At 47.4% G+C, this 23959-nt stretch overlaps 2 protein-coding genes across 4 annotated transcripts; one reads left to right on the top strand and one right to left on the bottom strand.

The window, feature by feature from the left end:
* Positions 1-1231: 1231 nt before the first annotated feature.
* Positions 1232-7972, bottom strand: LOC123404328 (protein BONZAI 3-like). 3 transcript variants are annotated; one of them, XM_045098247.1, is made up of 16 exons: positions 7721-7972; positions 6096-6143; positions 5072-5217; positions 4942-4990; positions 4674-4730; positions 4385-4555; positions 4175-4309; positions 4004-4065; positions 3834-3921; positions 3645-3756; positions 3481-3557; positions 3270-3407; positions 2190-2354; positions 2002-2115; positions 1805-1901; positions 1232-1692 (listed from the first exon to the last, which is right to left on the bottom strand). In XM_045098247.1, exons 1-16 carry the CDS (start codon positions 7877-7879, stop codon positions 1544-1546), a joined length of 1767 nt encoding a protein of 588 aa, XP_044954182.1. In that variant the 5' UTR covers positions 7880-7972; the 3' UTR covers positions 1232-1543. The 3 variants fall into 3 exon arrangements, with proteins under 3 accessions (XP_044954182.1, XP_044954183.1, XP_044954184.1); XM_045098248.1 differs by having other exon boundaries at positions 1232-1689; XM_045098249.1 differs by lacking the exons at positions 4942-4990; positions 6096-6143; positions 7721-7972 and having other exon boundaries at positions 1795-1901; positions 5072-5141.
* Positions 7973-17051: 9079 nt separating this feature from the next.
* On the top strand, positions 17052-18862 carry LOC123402463 (cytochrome P450 76M5-like). Its single transcript, XM_045096388.1, has one exon. It carries the CDS (start codon positions 17080-17082, stop codon positions 18592-18594), a length of 1515 nt encoding a protein of 504 aa, XP_044952323.1. The 5' UTR covers positions 17052-17079; the 3' UTR covers positions 18595-18862.
* Positions 18863-23959: the final 5097 nt, after the last annotated feature.

Raw genomic sequence — 23959 nt, 5'->3', positions numbered from 1 at the left:
GTAGCATTTATAGGCCCAGTAACTGTGCCATGGAAGAGGTTTGTGCACTGACTGCCATTTGTTATAGATAGTTGGTTAGGTGCCTATGTCGTTGGATTTCGGTCAACATGGTCGTGGATGGCAAGACAGAGTGGGAGAGCTGAACTACGGGAGATGGCTTAGTCTGCTCCCATGATTATGGCACGAGCCCCAAGGATCACCCTAGCTAGGAGTTTTTCTTTGGGTGTTAGACTGCTACTTTGTACCCTGAATAAAAGGAAGAAGAGAAATCAAGAAAGTTGTGCAACATTATGCAACACAAAAAGCAGGACTCTCTCTCCCTCCCACCCTCCCTCCTCCTCTCCCTCTCTCCTCCCCCTCGCCCGCTCCCTCCTCCTCTCCCTCTCTCGCCCTCCCTCCTCCTCTCCCTCTCTCGCCCTCACGCTCCCCCTCTCTCTCGCTCCCTCTCTACCTCTCCCTCTCTTCGCCTCCAGTGATTGCCTTCATGTAGCGGCCGGAGGCCGTCTAGCAGTCTCGATCATGTTCGATTTGACTTGCCACTTACATGATTTGATTTGTTAGCCTCTCTCTCCTGTCTACCAGTGTATGCCCCTAAGATGGCCCTCCACTCCACCAATGGTAGGGTAGGTGGAGAAAGGTGGATGAACAGAAGAGAAATCAAAGAAAATGAGAGAGACAAAGGAGAGATTTGGACGTTTCCTTTCGTTATACAATATCTTCTCCTTTTATTGGTTTAAATAACACACACGCGCACGCGTGCATGCACAACTCAGTCATTGGCCAAACGCTTGTTCCTTCCAACAACTGACTAATTTCAGTCAGGAGCTGCCACATGGCAGAAGCTAGGCTTGTTGGTGCGCATTTGTCATTTTTTCTGACACGTGTCCACAAGTGACAGGCACAGGTTTGACTCGGGTGTAGATTTTTGCCGACGGTGTACATACGCCGACGGCATAGCCATCTATGTCGACGGTGTCCTTCGATGCGTCGACGTACGAATTGCCGACGGTGCTACGCCGATGGTGACCGTCGGCATAGGCCTACGGCTACGGTTTTCGGGCCTATGCGGACCGTTTTGGCCGTCGGCATAGCAGGTAATTTTGGTAGTGAGTACATTATGTCTCTGTTTAACAAATGTGATACCAAGCCTTCCGCAACTTTTAGCTGCCCTATGAATTGCATGCCATAGAATATAACAACGATAAATAAAACCTTGTATAAGTGAATGTACAAAATGGCAAAGATGGGTCCACCTAGGAGATAACTCCTTGTGGGTGACAAAGTGACCAGCATATATAGCAGCAATTCAGTGCGAAAACATGAGGAACTATCTCATTTTTCATACATCGTGTTTGCAGCGACGTCCTAAAACTTGTGGAAAAGTTATCGACAGGGTTCAGCACCTAACATAGGATGTAGAGCGCAGACGCGACGGAAGTTAGTCAGTCAGACACAGACAGAGACGGCATAATGTACAATTGCCAGCTGGTACATATGCGCAGATCAGCTCGTGGTGTGGGGTGGCAGGTCAGTCCGGTTTCCTTCAGAGCTGGGGAGGAGGAGGGGGGTAAGCTGGTGACGCCGAGGCGTGCTGGGGCGGTCGCGGTTTGATGCCCCGGGTGCGCATGTACTCTAGGAACTGCCCAGGAAGCTCCTCCAGCAGGCTCTGGACAACGGTCACCTGCCCACCTGCTGATAAAATCGTCGTCGATCAGTCACGCTTGTTTAATTCGGCGGTGGTACTATAAGCAATGCAAAGGGCTGGAGTAAGTTGATGGTGACAGAATGCGGAACTGATGCTGACCTTGGACTTCCCTCATGGGGACGAACTGGACGATGTCACGCGTCGCCACCCTGCCTGTTGAGCTCTGAAGCCGCTTACCCAAGTCCGCATCCAGAGTCTGACAAAGCCAAGGAGAATTGCCAGATAAACTAATACTGCTACAAGAAAAATGTTCAGGGAAAGAAATATTTATCACGTGTGTTCGGTAAATGATTTACCCTCATTTGAGTGAAATCAGCACTCCCGACTCCCACGATGAGAATGGACAACGGCAAATCTGATGCCCTTACAATAGAATCTTTTGTTTCCTGCTCGTCGGTGATAACTCCATCCTGCATATATACAATGCTCGGGTAAATTTTATGAGCAGAGGTCACATGAGGATATATATAATATAATTACATACCGTGATAATGAGGAGGACAAAATATTTGTTGTTCACATATTGCACAGAATGGCTGGCAATTTCTGCAGCTTTGTTGATCACCGGCCCAAACAAAGTTGGCCCTGCAAGAGAAACAGTGTACAGAGTAGAAGAGTACGCTGACATGATGCCTTCAAATCCAACAACCTGTGATAGGAACAGAAAAATCCGTAAACGTCAACGGTGGTCTAAGAAACCTAGGTGCCCTCAGCTGGTAAATACAAAACGTTCGAAAAACTGATCTAAGCAATATAGATACCATCAGTTATTCTACAGGTTGCTCTTATTTTCTGGCAACATTCAGCAATATTTCAGGAACAATTGCTACAAATCATCGGTAGCAACATATTTGCTGTGCCAATAGGTGACATTTGTGACTATTAAAAGAGAAATTAAGAGTAAATATATATAAGTAATTAAGGAGGATGAGACAGCGCAAGTATGATAAGACCATATCACTATTTTGTAAATAATGAGATTCATGAGTCCAACAGGAACATACTCCCTCCGTCCCACAATATAAGAGCGTTTTCAATCTATGCTAGCTTGAAAAAATTTCTTACATTGTGGGACGGAGGGAGTAATTTCTCACAGTCATCAATATCTTCCACCAACATTTGTGAGAAGGAGTCATCTTGATCTTTTAGCCATTCCACGCTGCGGCGCGATGTTTGCCATGTATCTCTTTTTTTCCTTTTTATATACTCTGTACTTACTGGATACTTAGTTTGATTAATATATGGCTGTATGCATCACTCGATGCAGAGGCCGGGGCAAGGCCTCCTTTTCGAAAAAAAAACATTTGTGAGAAGGCAAAAACAGGAGATACGGCTGAACACAATTGGGTTTGCAGCATTATATTCTCGTGGGTGAAGCATTAGTTGTTCAGTTAATGCTACTGCAAAAGCAAAACAAGGGAACAGACAAAGCTGGTAGCTCAAAAAGTCATTGGTACACAAATATCCAAAAATTGTTTATAGGGGAATGTTTCTTTTCAGTATCGTCCATTGTCAAAAGCTAATTAAAACTAAATTGCCAGTAGCCACCAGGCATGAATCTCACCTCACAGTCATTGGTACTTGCATTCAAGTTGAAACAGTGGGATACAGATCCTTGTGGTATCCTTGCACCAAAACCCCATGCAGGGAAACGTCTATCTTTGTCATAGAACTGCAGAACTTCGCTGACCTCTAGAATTGCCTGGTACATCAAATGTTCAATAAGAAGTCTTTCTGTTTAAACAATATCTTAGCAATGTCAGAAAATTCCAAACCTGCTGGTATGAGTTTAGTCTGCCAGAGGGGTCAATGTAGTGCAAAGATTGTGGTGTACGAGGGTCGCCATTTGATGCTGGAAACACATGGAATAGCCACTTATAAGCTTCAGATGATTGACATAGCTACAGATAAATTATTCGAGCTCACAACTAGAACTAACCAGTAAAATCTACAGCCACCATAAAATTGAGCTCAAACCCGCTGGAAATATAGTCCAAGAAAGTATGTTGAACTTTTTCCAGGAACGTATCCAAGAACAACTGTCCTTTCAACTGAACACGGATTGGTTATGTTGAGAGGTTAGATGGAGTAAAAAAAAGTAGACTGTGTATTATAGTTGAAATAAAACCTTCTTTTGTCCCTTATGGCTGTAAAAATTTGCTCCAGCCTTTGACTTATATAGATTTTCAAGTTGAGCGATAGTTGCCTGGAGAGCCCTATTTGTCAGAGAAGTAACAAAAGTAATTAAACTCGGTATCAGTGCCAAAAGATGCCAAAATACTTCCTCAACCAACCTACCCCATAAGTTCATGGTCGCCACTGGCATCAAAATCAAAACACTCAACTAGCAGTGGGTCATCCTGAAATAAAGTCACGTATTATAAGAAAAAAAATATTATTTTAACCTTAAATTACACACTTGCTAAACAAGGCCGACGCAAATATCATAGACTAGAAATATGTACTTGCCCTGCTACTGTATTGTTGTGATGTCAGTGTTATAGGCCTCCAAACAGGGTTTAAGTTGTTATTGATCACTTCTGTTTTACATATAGGAATGGCAACAGCACTTTCTGACAGTCTTGATATCCTCAAGAAGGGATCCTGCACAATAAAAACCATTTATTTAGGACTGCAAGTAATTTGCCACCTTATGACTACCAAGGAAGTTAACCATACACTTTTTGAGAAGGTGTCCTTGTTATCAAGGTTCAGGCAGTGGAATGTCATCTCAACTGCCGTCCTTGATGAAGCAGTTTCTTCAGTGTGTACTGTCATTGTGCCCTGAAGGGCATGTCCAGAACCATTTCGAAGGTTCAAAGTCAAGCTATGGTTGAACTTTGTGACTATCTGTGAAAAAGAGCAAAGGGGTGCAAATAAATATTATCTTCTTCATTTACATTTATTTAGAGAAGTTATATACCATAGCTGGATTATGCATTGTATTATATAACTAATTTTGCACAACCTCAGATAAATTGCAGAATGCTTCCCCTAGAAAATCTTGCTGAGCCAAGTTCAACATCTGCATGATATAAATGGTTCAGGCTTCAACAGTTGCATATAAAGTAATAGACTGGAAATTTTAAGCAGGCTATAATGTTGCTGTCTTGTGTGAGTCATTGAAGATAACAGATAGCCTACAGAAAACTTACAATTATTTTTCTACGCAATGAACAATTAAGACAACTCTACTTGAGTGAAGCAAAAACATGAATTAAGGGCACAGAATATACCTTAACTGGTGTGTTATGGTACTTTGTGTCAATGTCATATATCCTGAATCTATCATGAGCCCCCAAAAAAGTAGAAGTAAGTATGTGCTTTCTACAAGTAATCAGTATGTATATAGTTTTATAAACTTACACGAGCGGTTGCACAATCTCAAATTGGTAATTTAGCATAGTTTTTGTGATCCACAATGGTTCCAGTGAATTCAAGATCACTTCAGTGCGGCCAATCTCTTCTAGCCTTCCATCCATTTTAGTGTAAACCACCAACATAGGATCACTCTGCACCAGCCACCAAGCAGATGACAGTTATAGCTGAGGAGGATAGATACACATACACATACACAAGAAAAGCCACCAAGCAAGCACCATAATTTTCTGTTACACACTTTGCTGTAAAAGGTTTTGTACACTACAATTGAAACTTTGACACTAGGATGCATATACTTAAACACTATGATTGAATATGAATTGATTGGCAATGCAATGGTCTTTGGTGTACAAACAGATATGAAAACCAAACTGAAAAATACAGCAACCTATCATGAACTCAGGCATGCCGCTTTTTGAGATAGCGATTTCAAGTTTCAACTATTAAAAATGTAAGCCATCTTGTTGTTAACTAAAACTGAAGCATGCATTGTTTGTTCTTTAAATAGAACTCGTAGGGCTAAAATAAAAGAATTAATTCTGTTTGCCTTATGTATTACTCCCTCCATCCCAAAAATAAATGTCTTAACCTTAGTACAACTTTGTACTAGAGCTAGTACAAAGTTGAGACACTTATCTTGGGACGGAAGGAGTACAACTTTGATCATAAAACTACACGGAGAATCAATTCCAATTTGGAACTTCTAATATTGCTCGTGTACATATTTTTTGTTGCTACAAAGGGTGACGTAACAATAAGGTAAACAAATGGCATGCGGATATAGAAACACGAATCTGCACCTATTCATACATAATCGTACAGTTTTGTTTGTTTTAAACTTGTCATTTTAGCAAAAGGCCAAAGGATATCCAACATTTAGCAGATCTACTTCAGTTCCAACAGAGTTTAATTTTACTTTTCAAGTTATGGTACAGTAAGATGAACTACCCGAAAGGGAACAGAGATATAGATATTGAAATGCTTCGGAGAACTGGATGGTAGTTTTTACCTTAGAAAGAGCATCCATATCTCTCAGTTTGGAAGCTGAAAAAGATAGCTGTAATGCAAGAAGATGGCGACATGTCAATCAGGGCAGATCATATTGACGTGTACTATCACCCAGTTGAGAACATATTCGCATGCAACAACACCATACACTGAACTGGTTTAACATTATTGCTGACTAGAACATATCCGAGCATATGGATTCTCCTTGAATATGTATGGAAACTAATATAATAAACACTCTAACAGATGAAAACTCTAAAATATGAAACAAGTGACCACACAGTTCTTGTACCTATTGTCAAATCATCATAAATCATGACATCGTAAACGTAGTATTATATTGTTCTAATGACTTCTCTTAGTAAAAATCCAATTAAGTACCTTTTATAATTGAAAATGATTGAGTAAATCATAAATAAAATAGAAAAATAATTAATTAGTCGGTAAATTGGAGGACGTAAAGTTCATAATCCAGTGTATGCAAGTTAGTGCTCCATCGTCTGCACAACATTGTTCCATTTGCAGAGCAGGCGATTGATGTCCACCACCACCCACTCCTGCCTAAAATATATTAGACCGATCCTTTGGTTCACTTCCAGAAAATGTCCCAGCATCAAAATTTCAATCAAAACATAAAAGAAGTTTTCCAGAGATTGGTTCATCAAAACTCTATGCGACCACCAATGGAGGAAATGCGTGCGGAAACTGAAAATATTACTTTGTTAGGATCTTATTCCTGTATAAGCAGATCACCAAGAAAAATCGCAAGCCATTCTGTAAAATAAGAACTTATCGAATTTATTCGCATGCATGCAGTTGATGCAAAAAAAAAAAAACATACGAAACATACATAATTGAGGTGTGCTAGTGCGGCACATCCGAGTTGGCTCCGACAAAGACGAATTTCTCCAAGTACTTTAATGAGATTTCATAAGAGTATGATTTTGCTACAAATCGAACGTCCAATTTTTGCCATCAACGTTAGATTTCACTACGAACTGAACCTGGCAAGGAAATAGACATCCTCGCGGCAACATAATTTGTCATGCTTAAAGATTCCCGTAAAAGCAAAGAACACGTGAGATGTCACATCATATCGAGCAATTTTGTGGACTCGGACCAGCAGAGAAAATGCACGACAGCATAAATATGCTATCCACATATCTCGAAAACAAGCCAAACCCAGATCCAGAGACGAGCACCGGCATTTCGCAAACTCTGGAGTAATAAGCCCTCAAAATTGCGCGCAGTTAAAAATTCGGTGAACGCCTGCATATAAAAAGCAGGATCTATTCAAAACCAGAGTCAAAGCGATATATAATTGCGGTGCCACCCGAAATGAAGTGAGGTTCGGTAGCACCTGCCGGCCCGTTGTGGGTTGTGACAGCGTAGCACGATTTTGTTTTATACCTCTCGAAATATAAACAAGTAAACGCCCCCCGAAATCCACCTCGCCTGACAGCGAATGCCCACCGAATTCGTTCCTCACCCCACCTGCCCGCTTCAATGGTGGCCACGAATCCGTGAAGCATGGGAAATTCTCCACGACTAGCGAGGGATGGTGGACTGGACACTACGTACGTACTAGGGTTTCCCGCTGAGGAGGGGAGGGAAGGGGAGCATCACCTCGAGAGGGGTGTAGAGGCCGCGCAGCCCGTGGCCCTGGAGGAAGTGGTCGACGGCCTCGTTGGGCCCGCCCTGGCCCTGCCCCGCCGCCGCCGCCCTCGCGCCCACGCCGACGGGCTCCGTGCCGCCGCGCACGTCGCCGGAGAAGCAGCCCCCCATCCCTGATTATCTCTCGGCTCACGCGCGCGCTTGTATCCGAGTTTACTTGCTGCTGACAGTTGACAAATCCCGTGCTGGAGCTTCCGCCAGGCAGCACGCAGCAGCAGCGCGTATTTGTAGGCCGCGTTGCCTGTCTACAGCCAGCAGGAAGGAAGGAGACAGGGAGCTCGGAGGGCCCCGCCCCGTTTTGGGAAACCAAGGCTGGCGTGAGCTTCCTTGTTTTTTCACGAGGAAGGAAACGGCTCCTATTTTTCCGTTATCAGTAGCTACGAAGCACCGATACGGCGATACCGATACGGCGACACGGGTACGGCAATACGGGATACGGCAATTTCTAAAAACATCAATACGGCGATACGGCAAGCATATATGAATAATAATAAAAATAACATGTAATAAAAACTAACATAATAAAATGAATGAGATGGGATCAAAATACCGTCCTACAGGTAGCTTGGTTGCTTCCATGCCTCATTTCTTTTCAGTCTTGAATTGAATAATCATCCAGGTCCTCAACTCCTCATGATGTATGAAAAATAGAAAATGCAACATATGATATTAGACATGATAATATGAGATAGACAAGCATGAAAAGTGAAAAAGCAGTAAACAAGTTGGCTTGTAGCAATAGCATAAACCAAGAGAAAATAACATGATAAAGAGGATGATCCATATCAAGTAGTGCATTACAACATGACAACAGAAAGATAAAAGGCTCACATGGCCATAAATCCTTAGTCATACAGTGCATAATTGTGCATTACAACATAAAGTAAATGAGGACAACTCAAGTGAGAGCATCCATGATCTCAGCCTCCAATTCAGGTTCATCAAGTGTCAAATTGGCACCTTCAAGCATGCCAACACCAGTGAAGCTCTCAACCCCATCTCCACCCACATCCCACATCCGGCTTGGCCCAACATGATAAGCCTCAGATTGTCTTGAAAGCAAACGCAGGTTGTTATGTGCGAACACTAAATCCTCAGCACGTTCAGGAGTGAGTTTGTTTCTCTCGGAACTATGGATGAAGGAATATGAGCTCCAATTCCTTTCACAGCAAGATGAAGATGAAGGCTGACCAAGTAACTTTAATGCCAAACTTTTCAGGAACTTTGTGCTTCCTCCATGAGTGCCCCACCATTGCTTTGGTTCAAAATCATCTCTATCTTCAATTGAATCGGCATTCTGGAAGTCATTCATCATTAGAGCAAAATCTGCAAATTCTTTCTTGACGGTCTTGTGGTCATTTGGATCCGGAAATAACTTCTGCAAACACTTGTTTCTCATTTGAAAAATCTCAATATCATTAAGGGGGGTAACACGACCAGGGGCTGCCGCAAGCCAATTTGGACTATAGTACCTATTAACATGATAATGTAAAATCAACAAACCTTTTAATGTTGACAACTTGAGATTGTCAAATGACAAACATATATGAAGAGCAAACCTCGGATTGCACGAGTGAGCCAAACAATGGAGGGGGGTACTACTCTTCTCCCAACGTTTTGCAAGTTTTTTCTTGATAGCGATATAGAGAGCACAATCTTCATTGCGCTCTTTTTTTTCATAACGATAAATAGGAACTCTCACCTATGAAGATGAGGACAATTAAAATCAGCAAGCATCACACATAAAAAATGCCCAAATAATGATGAATAAAGCTAAAAGAACAACTCACCTTCTCTATCATGTCGTCCCACATCTCATATACCAAATGGAGAGATGGTTTGTCCGTGTCGGTCAACCTTATCATTGCATATATGGGTGAGGTGAAAGAGACAATGTATACAATTTTATCCCACCACAAATCACTCAAAATAAGATCCTTCACCCTTTGAGCTGTAATAGGATCATCCTCTCTATAATTAGCCCAATTTGCATGAATAACCATTAACGTGAGTGCATCCTTGATTAAAAGCAACCTCTTCAACATGATGACAACACTTGCAAATCTGGTTTCTGCGATGTGAAGAAACTTGAGTTTGCTAAACTCATTCAACATTGACAACCTCATACCATGGGTCATGATGAAGTTCTTGACAAATTGAGCTAGGTCGGCAACCTCTTTTATAAATTGAAGAACCTCATAGTCTTCATGATGCACCTTTGGATCACATATGTCCTTCAACACAAGATTAAGGCAGTGCACAATGCAAGGAGTCCGGTAAATATTGTTGTACTTTGCTTGAATCATCAATCCAGCACCTTTGACATTGGATGCATTGTCCGTGATCACTTGGACCACATTCTCAGATCCAATCTCCTCAACCACTTCCTTCATCTTCTCAAATATGAATTGCTTAGATTTGGTCTACCATTGAAGACAATGAACAATCAGCAATCAATTTATAAAAAAACAAGACAAGAAAACAAGTTAATCAAGGTAGAAACAACAATTTTTACCTCCCCTTCAGTGTTGATCGCCTTTAGAAACATTGGACCACTCTCTGTCACAGCCATGAAGTTCAAAATTGGCCTCCTTTGAGGGTCAGACCAACCATCAGTCGCAATAGTCACACCTTTGAGCGGCCACGTAGACTTGAGGGGCTCCAGCATCCTCGCAACATGCTTCTTCTCTTTTGCAAGACATGTAGTCCTCAATGCGTTATATCCAGGAGGCACATAGCCACCCATTTCATTGTTTGCGATAAAATTGTAGGACTCTCGATAGTAGGGATTTCTTGCTAGATTGAAGGGAACCCCTACAAACAAAATAACTAGTCAACAACTATGCTTTAAAAATACAACAATAATTGACATTGTAATGCAAAGTTGCATACCTCCGGTGATGAACATTCTTGCAATAAGAGCATCAGCTTGTTGTCGAAGCTCTGAATGAAAACTTTCCGAAATCCCAGATTGCTTTACTGCTGCCTTCCTTTTCCTTGATGATACCGATGGACCGGATTCCACTAAGGGTGGTAGAGGAAGTGTGTTCCTCGTTTTACCATGTGAAATAAGTATAGCGGCTGCCTTATCTTCATTGCGAAGTTCCTCAAAGAGAGGTTGTGTTACCTTGCTACACGGGTTTATGCCTGCATTTAGTATCTTAAGAAGATGTGCTCTTATTCTCGTGTAGCTGCCCGGGAAATCATGCATACAAAACAGGCAACGGAAACATGTGTTGCCTCCTCGACCTGATGGGTCTGCTGCTAGTTTTGTAACATGCTTCCATAATGGATATTTCGGATTCATAATGGCATTCTCAACCCCTTGACATGCACCATCAACCTCAATGCTATTGCTTGCAGTACCACCGATTGAAGATTGGCTTGCTGCCATGCCACTACCCGCAGATGACATTGTATATATCTTCTTCAGGTATAAAAACAGCAAGTTTCAGACTTTCAGGTATAAAATACAGCAAGTTCAGACAATGAGACAAACATGAAGTTTCAGGCTTTTAGTTACCAGCAAGTTCAGACAAACAGAGGTCTCAGGCTGAGCACCGAGCTGAGCAGAGGCGAGAGTAGGGTCGCCGGCAGGGGCGGACGCGACAAGCTGGAGGAGCGCCGGCTAGAGGAGCACCGGCTAGAGGAGCACCGGCTGGAGGAGCGCCGGCGAGAGCAGGGTCGCCGGCAGGGGCGGACGCGGCAGGCTGGAGGGGCACCGAGCTGAGCAGAGGCGAGAGCAGGGTCGCTGGCAGGGGCGGACGCGGCAGGCTGGAGGGGCGCCGGCTGGAGGAGCACCAGCGGGAGGAGCGCCGGCGGCTGGTGGTGCGCCGGCTGGGGGAGCACCGGCTGGAGGAGCACCGGCGGGAGGAGCACCGGCGGGAGGAGCACCGGCTGCTAGTGGTGCGTCGGCGGCTGGAGGGGCGCCGGCGGCAGTCGCCCTGGATCCATTCCGCTGTGTGATTTAGGTTTAGGTGCGGTCGTGCGGATCCTCCCGTGGTGCTGGTGCGTGGCTCGCTTGAGAGTTGAGATGGGGCTGCCGTGTCCGGGACGTTCTGCCCCGTTTTCCAGACGTGTCCGTATATTTTTTCCTTTTGTTTTAAATCAGAAATAGCGATACATCTCAGATACCCGTATCCCAGCCGTATCGTGCGTATCGGAGTATCGGCCGCGTTCTGAACGGCGATACAGAGATCAGCGACGTATCGGTGCTTCGGAGATCAGTAGTACGATTACCGCGGATTGCATGGTAATTTCCTCAGCCTTCGGGATACACGGGGAAAAGGATGAGAAAAGCTCGACGATATTGGAAAAAGAAAACGTATACTCGCCGAAATTTTTGTGGGTTCAGACCATGTTAGCGGACCCCGTATCGCGCATCCAGTCCGTAAATTTTTTATGGCGGCCTGAAAAAGAACCCCCCAACAGGCATATATGCGGTTTCACAGCTTCGATACGGGTCAAACTCTATCCTCCGCCGCGATTCATCTCCCGCCCCGTCCTAATTTCTCGCCGCCGGCGAGACAAAAAACCGACCATGGACGGCCATGGAAATGGAGGGGATGATGCTGAGCGTCGTCGTCGCCGCACCTCCGACACCGCACGCAAGTGGGGATCGCGGAGGTGGCTGGAGTACGGCCACGGGCCGCCGTCGGCTTTCGAACACCGCGAGCTCGAGGAGTACGAGCGCAAGCTCGCGGCTCGACGCATCGGCTCCTCCGGCTCCTCTCTCGCTGGGAGTTCGTCCACGGGTGCCTCGTCCTCGCAAACCATCAATCTGATGAAGAGAAGGCCAGAGGAGCTCGGGCCCCTCGCCGTCAAGCTCGAGGACAACACCGTCCCACCGCATGGAGGGGTCATCGGCCACGAGGACTACATCCCCCCGGGGCAGAAGGATCACCTCACGCGCGCCATCATGGAGCGCTCGGTGAGGGAGGCGTAGGAGGACACCGCGTGCAACTGCCGCGAGCTTGAGATCGAGCAGATCCTTCTCGAGCAAGGGGTCACAGCGTCACGGGCGAGCGCGTCCAAGGAGGCAGACATGCACATCATGAAGGCCGAACATTACAAGATCTGGATCGACCTCGACATCGACAAGGACTAAGCTCCTCCAGCTCCTCCACCGCATCGTCGTCGCGCACCCGTCATTTTTGGTAGTCTAGGCTCGGGTACGCTGCACGACCCGCAGTCCTCCCCCCTACCTAGTAGTATGATGAATATATTTTGATGAAGAACAATGATGTATTTTGATGAAGAACAATGATGCAGTTTCACCCGCGAATGACTTTTTCAAATTTTACAGTTTCGTATACGGGGTCTGATCTTTGACGCACGAAATGGCCCCGTGAATTTGCTCCGCACTGATTTGTAAACGCATTTTGCGTCGACTAAGATCCTATAGGGTAGGCAGGGCGGCCAGCCACCATGGTCTCCTCTGCCCAAAACGACCAGCCTTCGTAGTGGACGAGCAGTAGACGTCAGTTCCGAGGAACACCTACCCATCGCAGTCGTCCTCGCGGGGGGAGCACCGGCGTCGGGGGCGGCGACTCCTCCTCGCGTTCCCCGAGAGCCATTGGAGCATGTCCACTGTGGATCAGCAGCAACAACAAAAGTCAGACAAAATGGTTTGGCTCTAGGAGCATCCTGTCCACTCTGAAGTTGTAGCATTAATAGGAAACTCGCTGTAAATAATCCAAAAACAGAGTATCTACTACGTGGCGAAAACCTACTAACTCTAACAACGAGAGATAAGTTCACGGTATACTAACAAAAACTGTGTGAACCAACACATAAAACAAACCCCAGTGAGTACAGGAAAACAGCAAAGCGACAACGTCAAATAAGCAAAATGCAACACCATAGACCACCAGCCTTGACGAGTACCAGCTCCACGTTCAAGCAAGAATCTGCCTCGAGGAATAGACTGATCAGCCAAAGCAGCAGCCAGCTGAACCATCTTCTTCACTCCAGCTTGAAAATCCACATGACCACCCTCCTTCGGTAAGCCTGCCCAATACATCATAAACGTACAAGTGGTGAAAACAACCTCCAAAGGAGTACAAACCCAATGCCTGTCAAATGTAATCTTGTTGCGGGTACTCGAGATACTCAAACAGATAGCGGCAATAATCTTGCAACCAGGGAGCTACCTTTATAATCAAATCCAAAATTGCCATAGAAATCTGGGGCAACATGATGCTCCTAGAGCTAAACCAAATGCGTGGCTTATTAACTAACTCAGAAGGCATTTGCATTGCATTCACAGCAGCAATGTGAAACAAAATGCTATCCTGGTGAACTCAGACATTTTTCAGCGTTTCAAATGCCTTATCTATCCTACATCGATGAGGAATGGCGTGGTAATCGAGGAACCGACACCCCAGGAGCCAAACAGAATGGATCCACGGCGAGAACAGTCGCGCTGACTGTGGGGAGGTGGAGAGGGGGGAGCCGGTCGGTACCTGTGGAGAGGACCCCCAGTAGGCGGCGGAGGTGGGGCATGTCGGTGGTGATGGACTGCATCAGCCACGCCTTACACGACTTCGCGGTGCCCGCGGCCGGCGCAGCTCCCCGCAGCGTGACGACGACGAGGAGGAGCGGGAGCAGGAGGGGGAGGTGCCGGCGGCGACGAGGCGAAGGAGCCATGGGTCTCTCCTTGTGCGGCGGAGGAAGGGCAACGTACGCCGGCGGTGGCCGGAACCCTAGTGAGCGCACGACTCTGCGGCACCCGCAGCCGGCGCCGCTCCCCGTAGCGTGGCGACGACGAGGAGGAGCGGGAGCAAGAGGGGGAGGTGCCTGCGCCGACGAGGCGAAGGGGCCATGGATCTCCCTCTCTATGTGACGGAGGGAGGGCAACGCACACCGGCGGTGGCCGGAACCCTAGTGAGCGCGGTGGGGAATGAACTGGAAGGTCCAGTATAGGGTGGGATGGGCCCGTTCGACTGGCCGTCGTGGGCGGGCTGTTTATTTTTAGTTCGCGGACGAGTTGTGATTTTTTCTTCCCAAAATGCCCTCGCCACGTTTATACTAGAGGACTGGAACGGCGCGATATAGGCTCTACCATTCACGATTCCAACTCTTTAACTGGGCAGTACAACTCATTCGTCACCATTCGTTAGTTAAGATTTGACGGCTGATATTTCACCCAGGGTACCATAAAAGAGCTCTCTTCGAGCGATAAATCTGGCTCCATGTCACTGTGCACTTGCCCCCGCCGCACGTTTCCTCACCGCTCGAGAGCCAAACGCGACAAATTTATACTATCTCTTAATGAGCCAGACAGGCAGCTTGTGCACCGTCATCATATATATAACGAGTGCAATGAGTCCCGACTTAGAAGAATCAGGCGTCTACTCTTGACCATCATACCACCCTTCCATGTAGTCGTTTTGTTTCCAAATTTCATTGAAAGTGGATCCAGGTCCACCTTTGTGAGATTCCTTAGGGACAGCGGCATACCCAGATAGATGACCGGGAAGGTCCTGCAAAATTTATTGACGCACATCTAAGAGCATCTTCTACAATGACATTAAATAAGTCGCACGTTTGAAAAGACGGAATTTTAACATGCACACGTTTAAATTGACAACTTTAAAAGACGAGTTAAAATCACGCACGCGCTAAGGCCAACTCCACCGCACAATTCCAAACGGACGTTCGGTTTGGCCGGATTTTGTCCGTCTGGGAGCAATGGGTTCGACCATGTCCGCCTCTTTCCGTTGGGTCATGCGTGCGCTCACCGCGCGGCCGCACCCCAAATCATGTTCGTGTTGGACTTAATTAAGAAAAAGAAAAAATGAACTAAAATAAATAAACGCAGTTAAAAAAACTTAAAACATAATAAGATTAACATTAAAAACGGTCCAGTTTTCACGGCCACAAAACGGTCCAGTTTTGACATAATTAACATAAAAAAAGAAGCCCGTCATTGCCGTCGCCGTCGCTGTCTTCACTGGTCGCCGGTGTCGTCGTCGTCGCCGTCGCTGACGAGGTCGACGTAGGCCGGAGGCGTCCAGAGGTGGGCCGGCGGTCCCTGGTGCGCGGGGGCGGGCTGGAAGCTGGCCTGCAGCACCTCCTCCCGTGGCGAGACCTCCCACTCCGGTGACCGCGGCGGCGTGGGGCACCAGTTCACGGCCCTCACTGCCTGCGCCATCTCCGGTGCGGTGCACGACCAACCCCATGACGCGCCCACCAGTTCCGAAGGGAACGCGGCCACCTCATCCTCCTCCATCTGCTCGGGGATGGCGATGTCGCCGGCCGCAAACAGGGCCATGGCGCGGTCCAGGCCCGGCCATTGGCGCTCATCATGCGTCGTCATGGAGTCCTCCATGACGCGCTGCATGAGCCGGGCCTCCTCCTCCTCCTCCGTCATGCGAGGAGGTGGAGGTGGTGACGAAGACGGGGAAGGCGACGGCGTGGGCGTGAGGACGCACACCCGTGTACGCCCGCGCACCTCCCGTGCCCGCCGCGGCCCCACGACCGTCCCGGTGAAGTAGGAGGCACGCCGCACGTCGTGCTCGTCCCTGAGCCAGGTGTCCCAGAGGGTGGAGTCGGCGACGTACCTTGGGTCGTAGTAGAGGTCGTCGGGGAGGAGGCGGCGACGGCGCTAGATCTCCTCGCAGCGTGCACGGCCGCTCGTCAGCACCGGCGGGATAGGGATGCGGTCGGCGGAGAGATGCCACGCGTTGGGGAGGTGGACATCGCTCTACGGGACCGGCGTCCTCGTCTCCCAGTAGCGCCGGCATACCTCAACGCTGAGGTACTGCCGGTCGCGATGGCCGGCGGGCCTAGGAGCGATGATGAAGGGAGTGTTGGCCTGGCGCGGTGGCGATGCGGCCTCCTCTTTCATGGAGCCGCGGCGGCGTCCCGACGAGGAGCCAGTCTCGTGGTCGTGGATGCCTTTGCGGTCGTAGTTCCACAGGCCCATGGGTGCTGCGAGGTGGGCGGCCGGCGAGTTCAAGGAGGAGGATAGGGTTCGCGGCTGTCGGGTTTCGAGGAGACCGCGGGGTGGCGATGGAAACTGTGAACGACCGATCCACGACTTTCTTATTTAAGAAGGAACGGTAAAGGACTACGACCGTTTCCTGGACGGATGACAGGCGGCCCTAGCCTCTCCTGCGCATTGATGTGGACGGACGGATGGGAGATAGGTGGCCGTTTGATGTCCGACCCAAATCCGACGCAAAATTGTCAAGACAAACGGCATCGCACTCACACCAGCACTCTATCGTGCCGTCACTATACAAGCCACTGGCCAGACCCTTGCCCGAGCACGCCAGTCAGTACGTACTATCGCAGACCACACAGCCATGGAGAGCGAGGTCTGGCTGCTATGCGCGACCCTCGCCGCCGCGCTCCTCTACTACCTGACCAGCGCAGCCCGCCGCGGGGGCACCGGGGGACGGCCGCCTCCGGGGCCTACGCCGCTCCCGGTCCTCGGCAACCTGCTCGTCCTAGGCGGCGACCTCCACCACACGCTGGCGCGCCTCGCACGCGCCCACGGCCCCGTCATGAAGCTCAAGCTGGGCCTGGTCACCACCGTGGTGGTCTCCTCGCGTGACGCCGCGCGGGAGGCCTTCACCCGGTACGACCGCCAACTGGCCGCGCGTGCCGTCCCCGACGCCGCCAACGCGGTCGGCAACTCCGGCCGGTCCATGATCTGGCTGCCCAGCTCCGACCCGCTCTGGAAGACGCTGCGCGGCATCGTGGCCTCGCACATATTCTCGCCGCGTGGCCTCGCCGCCGCACGCGGCGTGCGCGAGCGCAAGGTGCGCCACATGGTGGGCTACTTCCGCCGCCACGCGGGGGAGGAGGTGGACGTCGGCGAGGCCGTGTACGGCGGCGTGCTGAACCTCGTGTCCCGCGCCTTCTTCTCCGTCGACGTGGTGGACGTGGGCGGCGAGTCCGCCACCGGGCTGCGGGAGGTCGTGGAGGACATCATCGCCGCGCTCGCCAAGCCCAACGTCTCCGACATCTTCCCTTTCCTCCGGCCGCTCGACCTGCAGGGCTGGCGTCGCTGGGCGGGCGCGCGCTACCAGAAGGTCTTCGGCATACTTGACGGAATTATCGACCGCCGTCTGGCAGATGCCCGGGCGTCCACCGGCGAGCACGCGCACGGCGACTTCCTGGACTCGCTGCTGGAGCTCGTTACCGCAGGCAAGATCGGTCGCGACAAGGTGACGGTCATACTGTTCGACGTGTTCGCGGCCGGGACCGACACGATGGCCATCACCGTGGAGTGGGCGATGGCGGAGCTGCTCCGGCACCCGCGCGCCATGGCCAAGGTGCGGGCGGAGATGGAGGACGTCCTCGGCGGCAAGGACACGGACACCCTCGAGGAGCCCGACGCGGCGAGCCTGCAGTACCTGCAGGCCGTGGTGAAGGAGGTGATGCGGCTGCACCCGGTGGCGCCGATCATGCTGCCGCACCAGGCCGTGGAGGACGGCGTGGAGATCGGCGGCTTCGCCGTGCCCAGGGACTCCACGGTGATCTTCAACGTGTGGGCGATCATGCGGGACCCGGCGGCGTGGGAGAGGCCCGACGAGTTCGTGCCGGAGAGGTTCCTGGGTAAGGCGGCGGATAAGGCGGTGGAGTTCCGGGGCAAGGACTATGAGTTCATCCCGTTCGGGTCCGGCCGGCGGCTGTGCCCCGGCTTGCCGATGGCGGAGCGGGTCGTGCCGTTCGTGCTTGCGTCGCTGCTGCACGCGTTCGAGTGGCGGCTCCCGGACGGCGTGTCGGCCGACGAGCTGGACGTCACCGAGAAGTTCACCACCGTGAACACGCTCGCCGTGCCCCTCAGGGCCGTCCCCGTCGTAGTCACCTAGCTAGGAGTAGTAGCTGCCTATCATGCATGCAATCTTATCTTGTATCGTGCGGACGACATGCGCCCGCTTTGGATTGCCTGCCACTCGACACTGCCTCATCTGATATGTCGCCGATAGATTTATCTTTGTTAATAATCTGGAACGTCGCATCGCTCTAGATCCTGCTCCTACAAAGAACCATGATTTATCTATGACCGTTCGACTTCATAGTCAAACATCCAGCACATGTATATGGGATTGCTAATGACATCTCACCTTCCAAGCTTCAGTAATCGTTTGGACCACACACGTCATGTAAGATGGTCATGTATCGATCCGCGACGAAGTCCGAATACAATTTCTTTCGTTTGGACCACACACGCCATGTAAGATGGTCATGTATCGATCTCGAACACAATTTCTTCGTGATTTGAAAACAAAAATGAAGGGCTTTAAAAAAGTCCGGACAAGAAAAATGTCCCTACTTGACACCCCGGCCTACATAATCCCTCCTCTCGGTCTTTTTTTCTTGCACTCCGTCCTTTCTACCACTTGCTTTTCAGCCTTCACCCTCCTCATCGCTGTTCCTTGTACGTCTCCGGTCGCCACAAAAGGATTGTCGGTGTTTATGACGGGGCTTTTCATCCTAGGTACATTCCGCCCCGTCGACGACCTTCATGGTGGACACCACGTCCGACAGGTGTTCGGTCAAATGACATTGAGCCTATTTTAAAGTGCCATGTCATTTTTAAAGTTCGAAGGATGGTGAGCTACTCGAGCATAGGATGAGTTGTTGTGGGATGCGTGGCTGGCCATGTCCATGGATTTCGTAGGCACGACCAATGGGGAGCCATTCTGGTAGCAGTGGGGAGCCATTCTGGCAGCAAGTGCACGAAAAATTTCACACACGAAAGCACATTGCATCCCGCGACATGTAAATCATTCAACCAACCAACGTAAGGTCGTTATCGCATTACTCGCACACTATCTAGATCAGCATCATGAAGTTTTACGACTGATTCGTCAGCTTGAAGCAATGTGGCCATATTTTTGTTTGCTTCCTCTTGCTCAACTTGTTAATTAATTCATTCATTTAATGTTGATCTATACATTATATGTAGCCCGGCCGTGCTGTCGTGGTGTATCATAGAAAAGAGGGACGATCATTTACGTAACCACACAGTCGAATGAAGCTGAAGGGGCAGTATGTGTGGGACGATATGATCCGTTGATCAAAACTTGTTGGACATCTGCTTAATTTGAGACCTTGTTCTACTAGACTTAATTTAAATGCTATGTATGGATGATTTGTGATCTTTCCTATTCGAACTTTGATGAATATCGTCCGGTTTACATGAATTTGGTCCAGTTTGTTTAAAATGCGGGCTGAAATGTATGCAGCTAGCGTTGAATGTCATTCTCCTGCAACTGTCACTAGTAGAAAAAGGGCCTATAGCCCCGGTTCGGTTGGGCCATTAGTCCCGGTTCACGAACCGGGACTAAACAATCGGGGCTAATAGTCCTCCACGTGGCGGGGCTTGGAGCGAGGGGGGAGGGGTATTAGTCCCGATACGTATTACGGACCGGGGCTATTTCTTCGCTGCTTTTTTAGCACTTTTTAGGGTTTAGGTTTTTGCATTAAATTGGATGGGGCTATTTTGTTGCCCCCTATTTTCCCATTTATTTGTTTTAGGCAGTTTTTAATTCTTGTTTTGCACTAAATTGGATGGTACATACACAACAATAAAGGAACAATTATATTGCACATCATCGCCACGAATATATTACACCATCTTATTCGTCGTGCTTTGTCGAACATATTACAAAATGTAGACACGAGTTAGACATGCACATATGCATCTCTTTTACACTTTAACGTTTCATCTGAATTGCATCGACGGGCAATAAAATTCTCCCTTCACATCTAGGACCTCTGCATCTAAGAATCCGGCAATTTTGTCTTGAATTGCTCGTACACGTTCCTGTGGTAGAAGACCGTCTCGTAACCGTTCGATCTAATTTAAAGAAGGGGTCAATATATATCAATGAAACCGAACACAATTGATGGTAATAAAATAAAGTTGTGAGTATTGTTTATCGTACTTCAATTTTTTTTATGTCTCGATTTTTGCCCGTCTCATGGGTCGTGAGGCGAAAGAACTCGCAAACATAGTATCCACATAAATTATTTTCGTGTTCCTGCCTCAAGCACTTTACGAGAAAACAGTTCAGTCAAAAACATAATCAAGAATGATAACGGTATTGAAACTAGAATAAAGAGATGCGCAGATCTAGCTAGTAGTTACTTACATCCAATTGTCTAAATGTAAGCTCTGACTTTCAAACACTCCGAGCCTTGGCAGTGAACCGTTTACAAGCCTTGCCAAGAAAAAGAAATGAATAAAGGAGTTCTATATTAATTCCTTGCTATCAGGAAATAAACGAAAAGTTGTCAGATAAACCAGTTTCTGCCTTCCATTTCAACAGTTCCAGTATGGTACTGAGCTTTGTGGTGTCATCTTCACAATTTGGGTAAAACAACTTTTTATGATCCTTTAGCATGGCCTCCAAGTTCAGGTTCTCCTTGTCTTGTCTCTTTGCATCAGAAATGACCCGACCAAGACCATCAGTGGGCTCATCTGATGCCGGTTGTTCTTCACCTCCTTCTTCTTCGTTGTCTTCCATTGTAGTATCACCGTATTCTTCAGTGAACATAGGATAGTTGTCATCATCGTCTTCTTCTTCATTATCTTCCATCATAACCCCTCTTTCTCCGTGCATGGTCCAACAAATATATGTGGGCATGAAACCTCTTCAAAGCACGTGGCCTTGAATGGTTTTCGAGCTAGAGTACTCCTTCACGTTTCGACAGTCAACACATGGACAAGACATAAAATTATCCACTTTGTTTGCCTCAGCCGCATCGATAAATTTATGCAAGCCTCCAATAAATATGCAACCGCGTCGTTCGTCGTACATCCATCGCTTCCGTGCATCGATCTGCATCATACATGAATAGTGAAATGACCATCATACATGGACACATGCAATATTTTTGTATCAATTACAGATGAAAAGGATAAGGTTGCCAACCTCGGTCGAGGATACCATTTTGTGTGAATTTAAGTATGACTCGGGCATTAGTCCCGGTTCGTAATGTACTCCGAAGTGCGTCGGTCACCGTGCATCCATTGCCGATTCATCCGTATTATGAAATTAAGTATATCAAAAAACCATTGCAGAACATCATGAATGGAGAAATGACAAAATTAATACAAGTTCATCATCACATTAAAACCAAAGCACAATAGTGATCAAATGTTATTATTGCAAAAATAATTACATAAAGTTCTCTCATAAAACAACATACAACTATGTAAAACATTTAAATGCAACAACAAATGCGATCAAAATCGCAACTAAGGTAACAATTGACCCAACAACATAATGATACCAAGCCTCTTTATCAATGGCATATTTTCTAATATTCCTAATCTTTAAGCGCATTTCATCCATCTTCAAGCGCATTGCATCAATCTTCAACCGCATCGCATGCAACATGCAACTCCAGTTCCATATTCTTCTTCTCAATTTTTTTTATTTTTTCTTCAAGTAATTGTTTTCTTTTTCAACCAAATTTAACTTATCGACAAGAATTTCTATGTGGGTTGGAATTTCCGGTTCACATACCTCCTAGATTAAAAAATATGTCACGTTGGTCATCATAATTGTCATAAACACTAAATAAAACAAATAGTTATAAAAGATAATATATACCACATCTGAATCATAGACAGGACGAGGGCCGAGGGAGGCGGATACCAAAATCGTCGCACTATATAATAACAAAATAATGGAAGTAAGTAATTTATACAAGTATCTATCTAAATCATACAAGTAAGATTTTTTTTCTTTCCTTTTAAAAAGAAGATAAGGACAAGAGGCTCACCACGATGGTGCTCGCGACGAGATCACCAACGGTGAGGACGGACACGGGACGACAACCTACATATGTGCAGACTCTAAGAAGTTAATTTGAGCTCAAATTTTGCATATAAATCAAAATAACTCCCACATACACTACTACACTAAAACCCACAAACCACTCTACTTCTAGAGCATTTGAAATGAGCTAAACTAGCATTAAGAGATGAAAGGATGAAGTAGCTAACCTTTTAGAACACTTGTGTAGTTGGTGCACGGCCAAACCTAGACAAATATTGATAAAAATGGAGCTTGGAGGTCGAGCTTGGAGAGGAGAAAGCTTAAGTAGTGTGGCTCCGGCATTTCATCGGACACCTCATGTGCATGCATAGAAGGCTGGCAAAGAGCATGGGAAGCACACCTCAACAGCCAATAAACAGAGGAGAGTGTGGGCAGGGGCGAGGGTATATATAGGCAAAATTTTAGTTCTGGTTTTTGTCTAAAACCGGGACTAATAACCTACCATTTAGTCCCCGTTTTTGTCTAAAACCGAAACTAATAACCTACCATTTAGTCCCCGTTTTTGCCCCGAACCGGGACTAATGCTCCGCGGCACGCCACATGACAGTCGCTGGATCTTTAGTCCTGGTTTTTGCCCCGAACCGGGACTAATGAGATGAATCAAACCGGGACCAATGCCCTGACATTGGTCTCGATTTTACTTCAACCCGAGGCTAAAGTAGTTTTGTGCTCCGGCCGAAAACCTCTTTTTGTACTAGTGTGTGTCCGCGGACTCGTACTTATTGTCCAGGACAGATGCGGGAGAAAAATTTATGAATCACCGTTGAAGATGCCCTAAAACACAATCAGTTGAAATTTAATTTGGTTTCATTCATTTTTTTTTCTACCATTGGATTAAAAGAACCGTTATTCATGGGAGATGAGAAGACCATGGCTGCTTGCGTTTTCATGCGAGCAGTGGAGGATCGTGGCCCATGCCAGGGAGCGCCTGGAGCAACCTTTTTAGGTGTCTTTTTGTCTTTTTATGTTCAGGAGTTAAGAGCTTCTACAACCAGAGTAGACAAATTCGATCTATACTAGTGATATCTTAAATTTTCACTTTTATCATCAAACACCTTAATTAACATACCTTAAATTCATATGAACTTATGCAACTACAATGCATACATATCATCCGGCTACTACATATAGCATGCCATTGGACTACGAAAACTTGATATGTTTGGCCATCACAGAGGAGATCATCTCCGGCTGCTCCTTGCCATGACGGAGAAGATCCTACAACTGTTGATACCACGCCACCACAACCATGGCCACCAACATCTCCCACCACATATAGGGTGCGCCCCTAATTCGATGTCATCTTATTTTTCTTTTGACCTTTCTATATGTGGATTTTCTCATCACTTTGTATCAGTTCAGTTGTTTGTGTCTTTATTTA

This window comes from Hordeum vulgare, chromosome 6H, assembly GCF_904849725.1.
Source record: "Hordeum vulgare subsp. vulgare chromosome 6H, MorexV3_pseudomolecules_assembly, whole genome shotgun sequence".
In the NCBI taxonomy this organism is placed as follows: domain Eukaryota; kingdom Viridiplantae; phylum Streptophyta; class Magnoliopsida; order Poales; family Poaceae; genus Hordeum; species Hordeum vulgare.
This window is presented reverse-complemented; position numbering and strand designations above follow the sequence as displayed.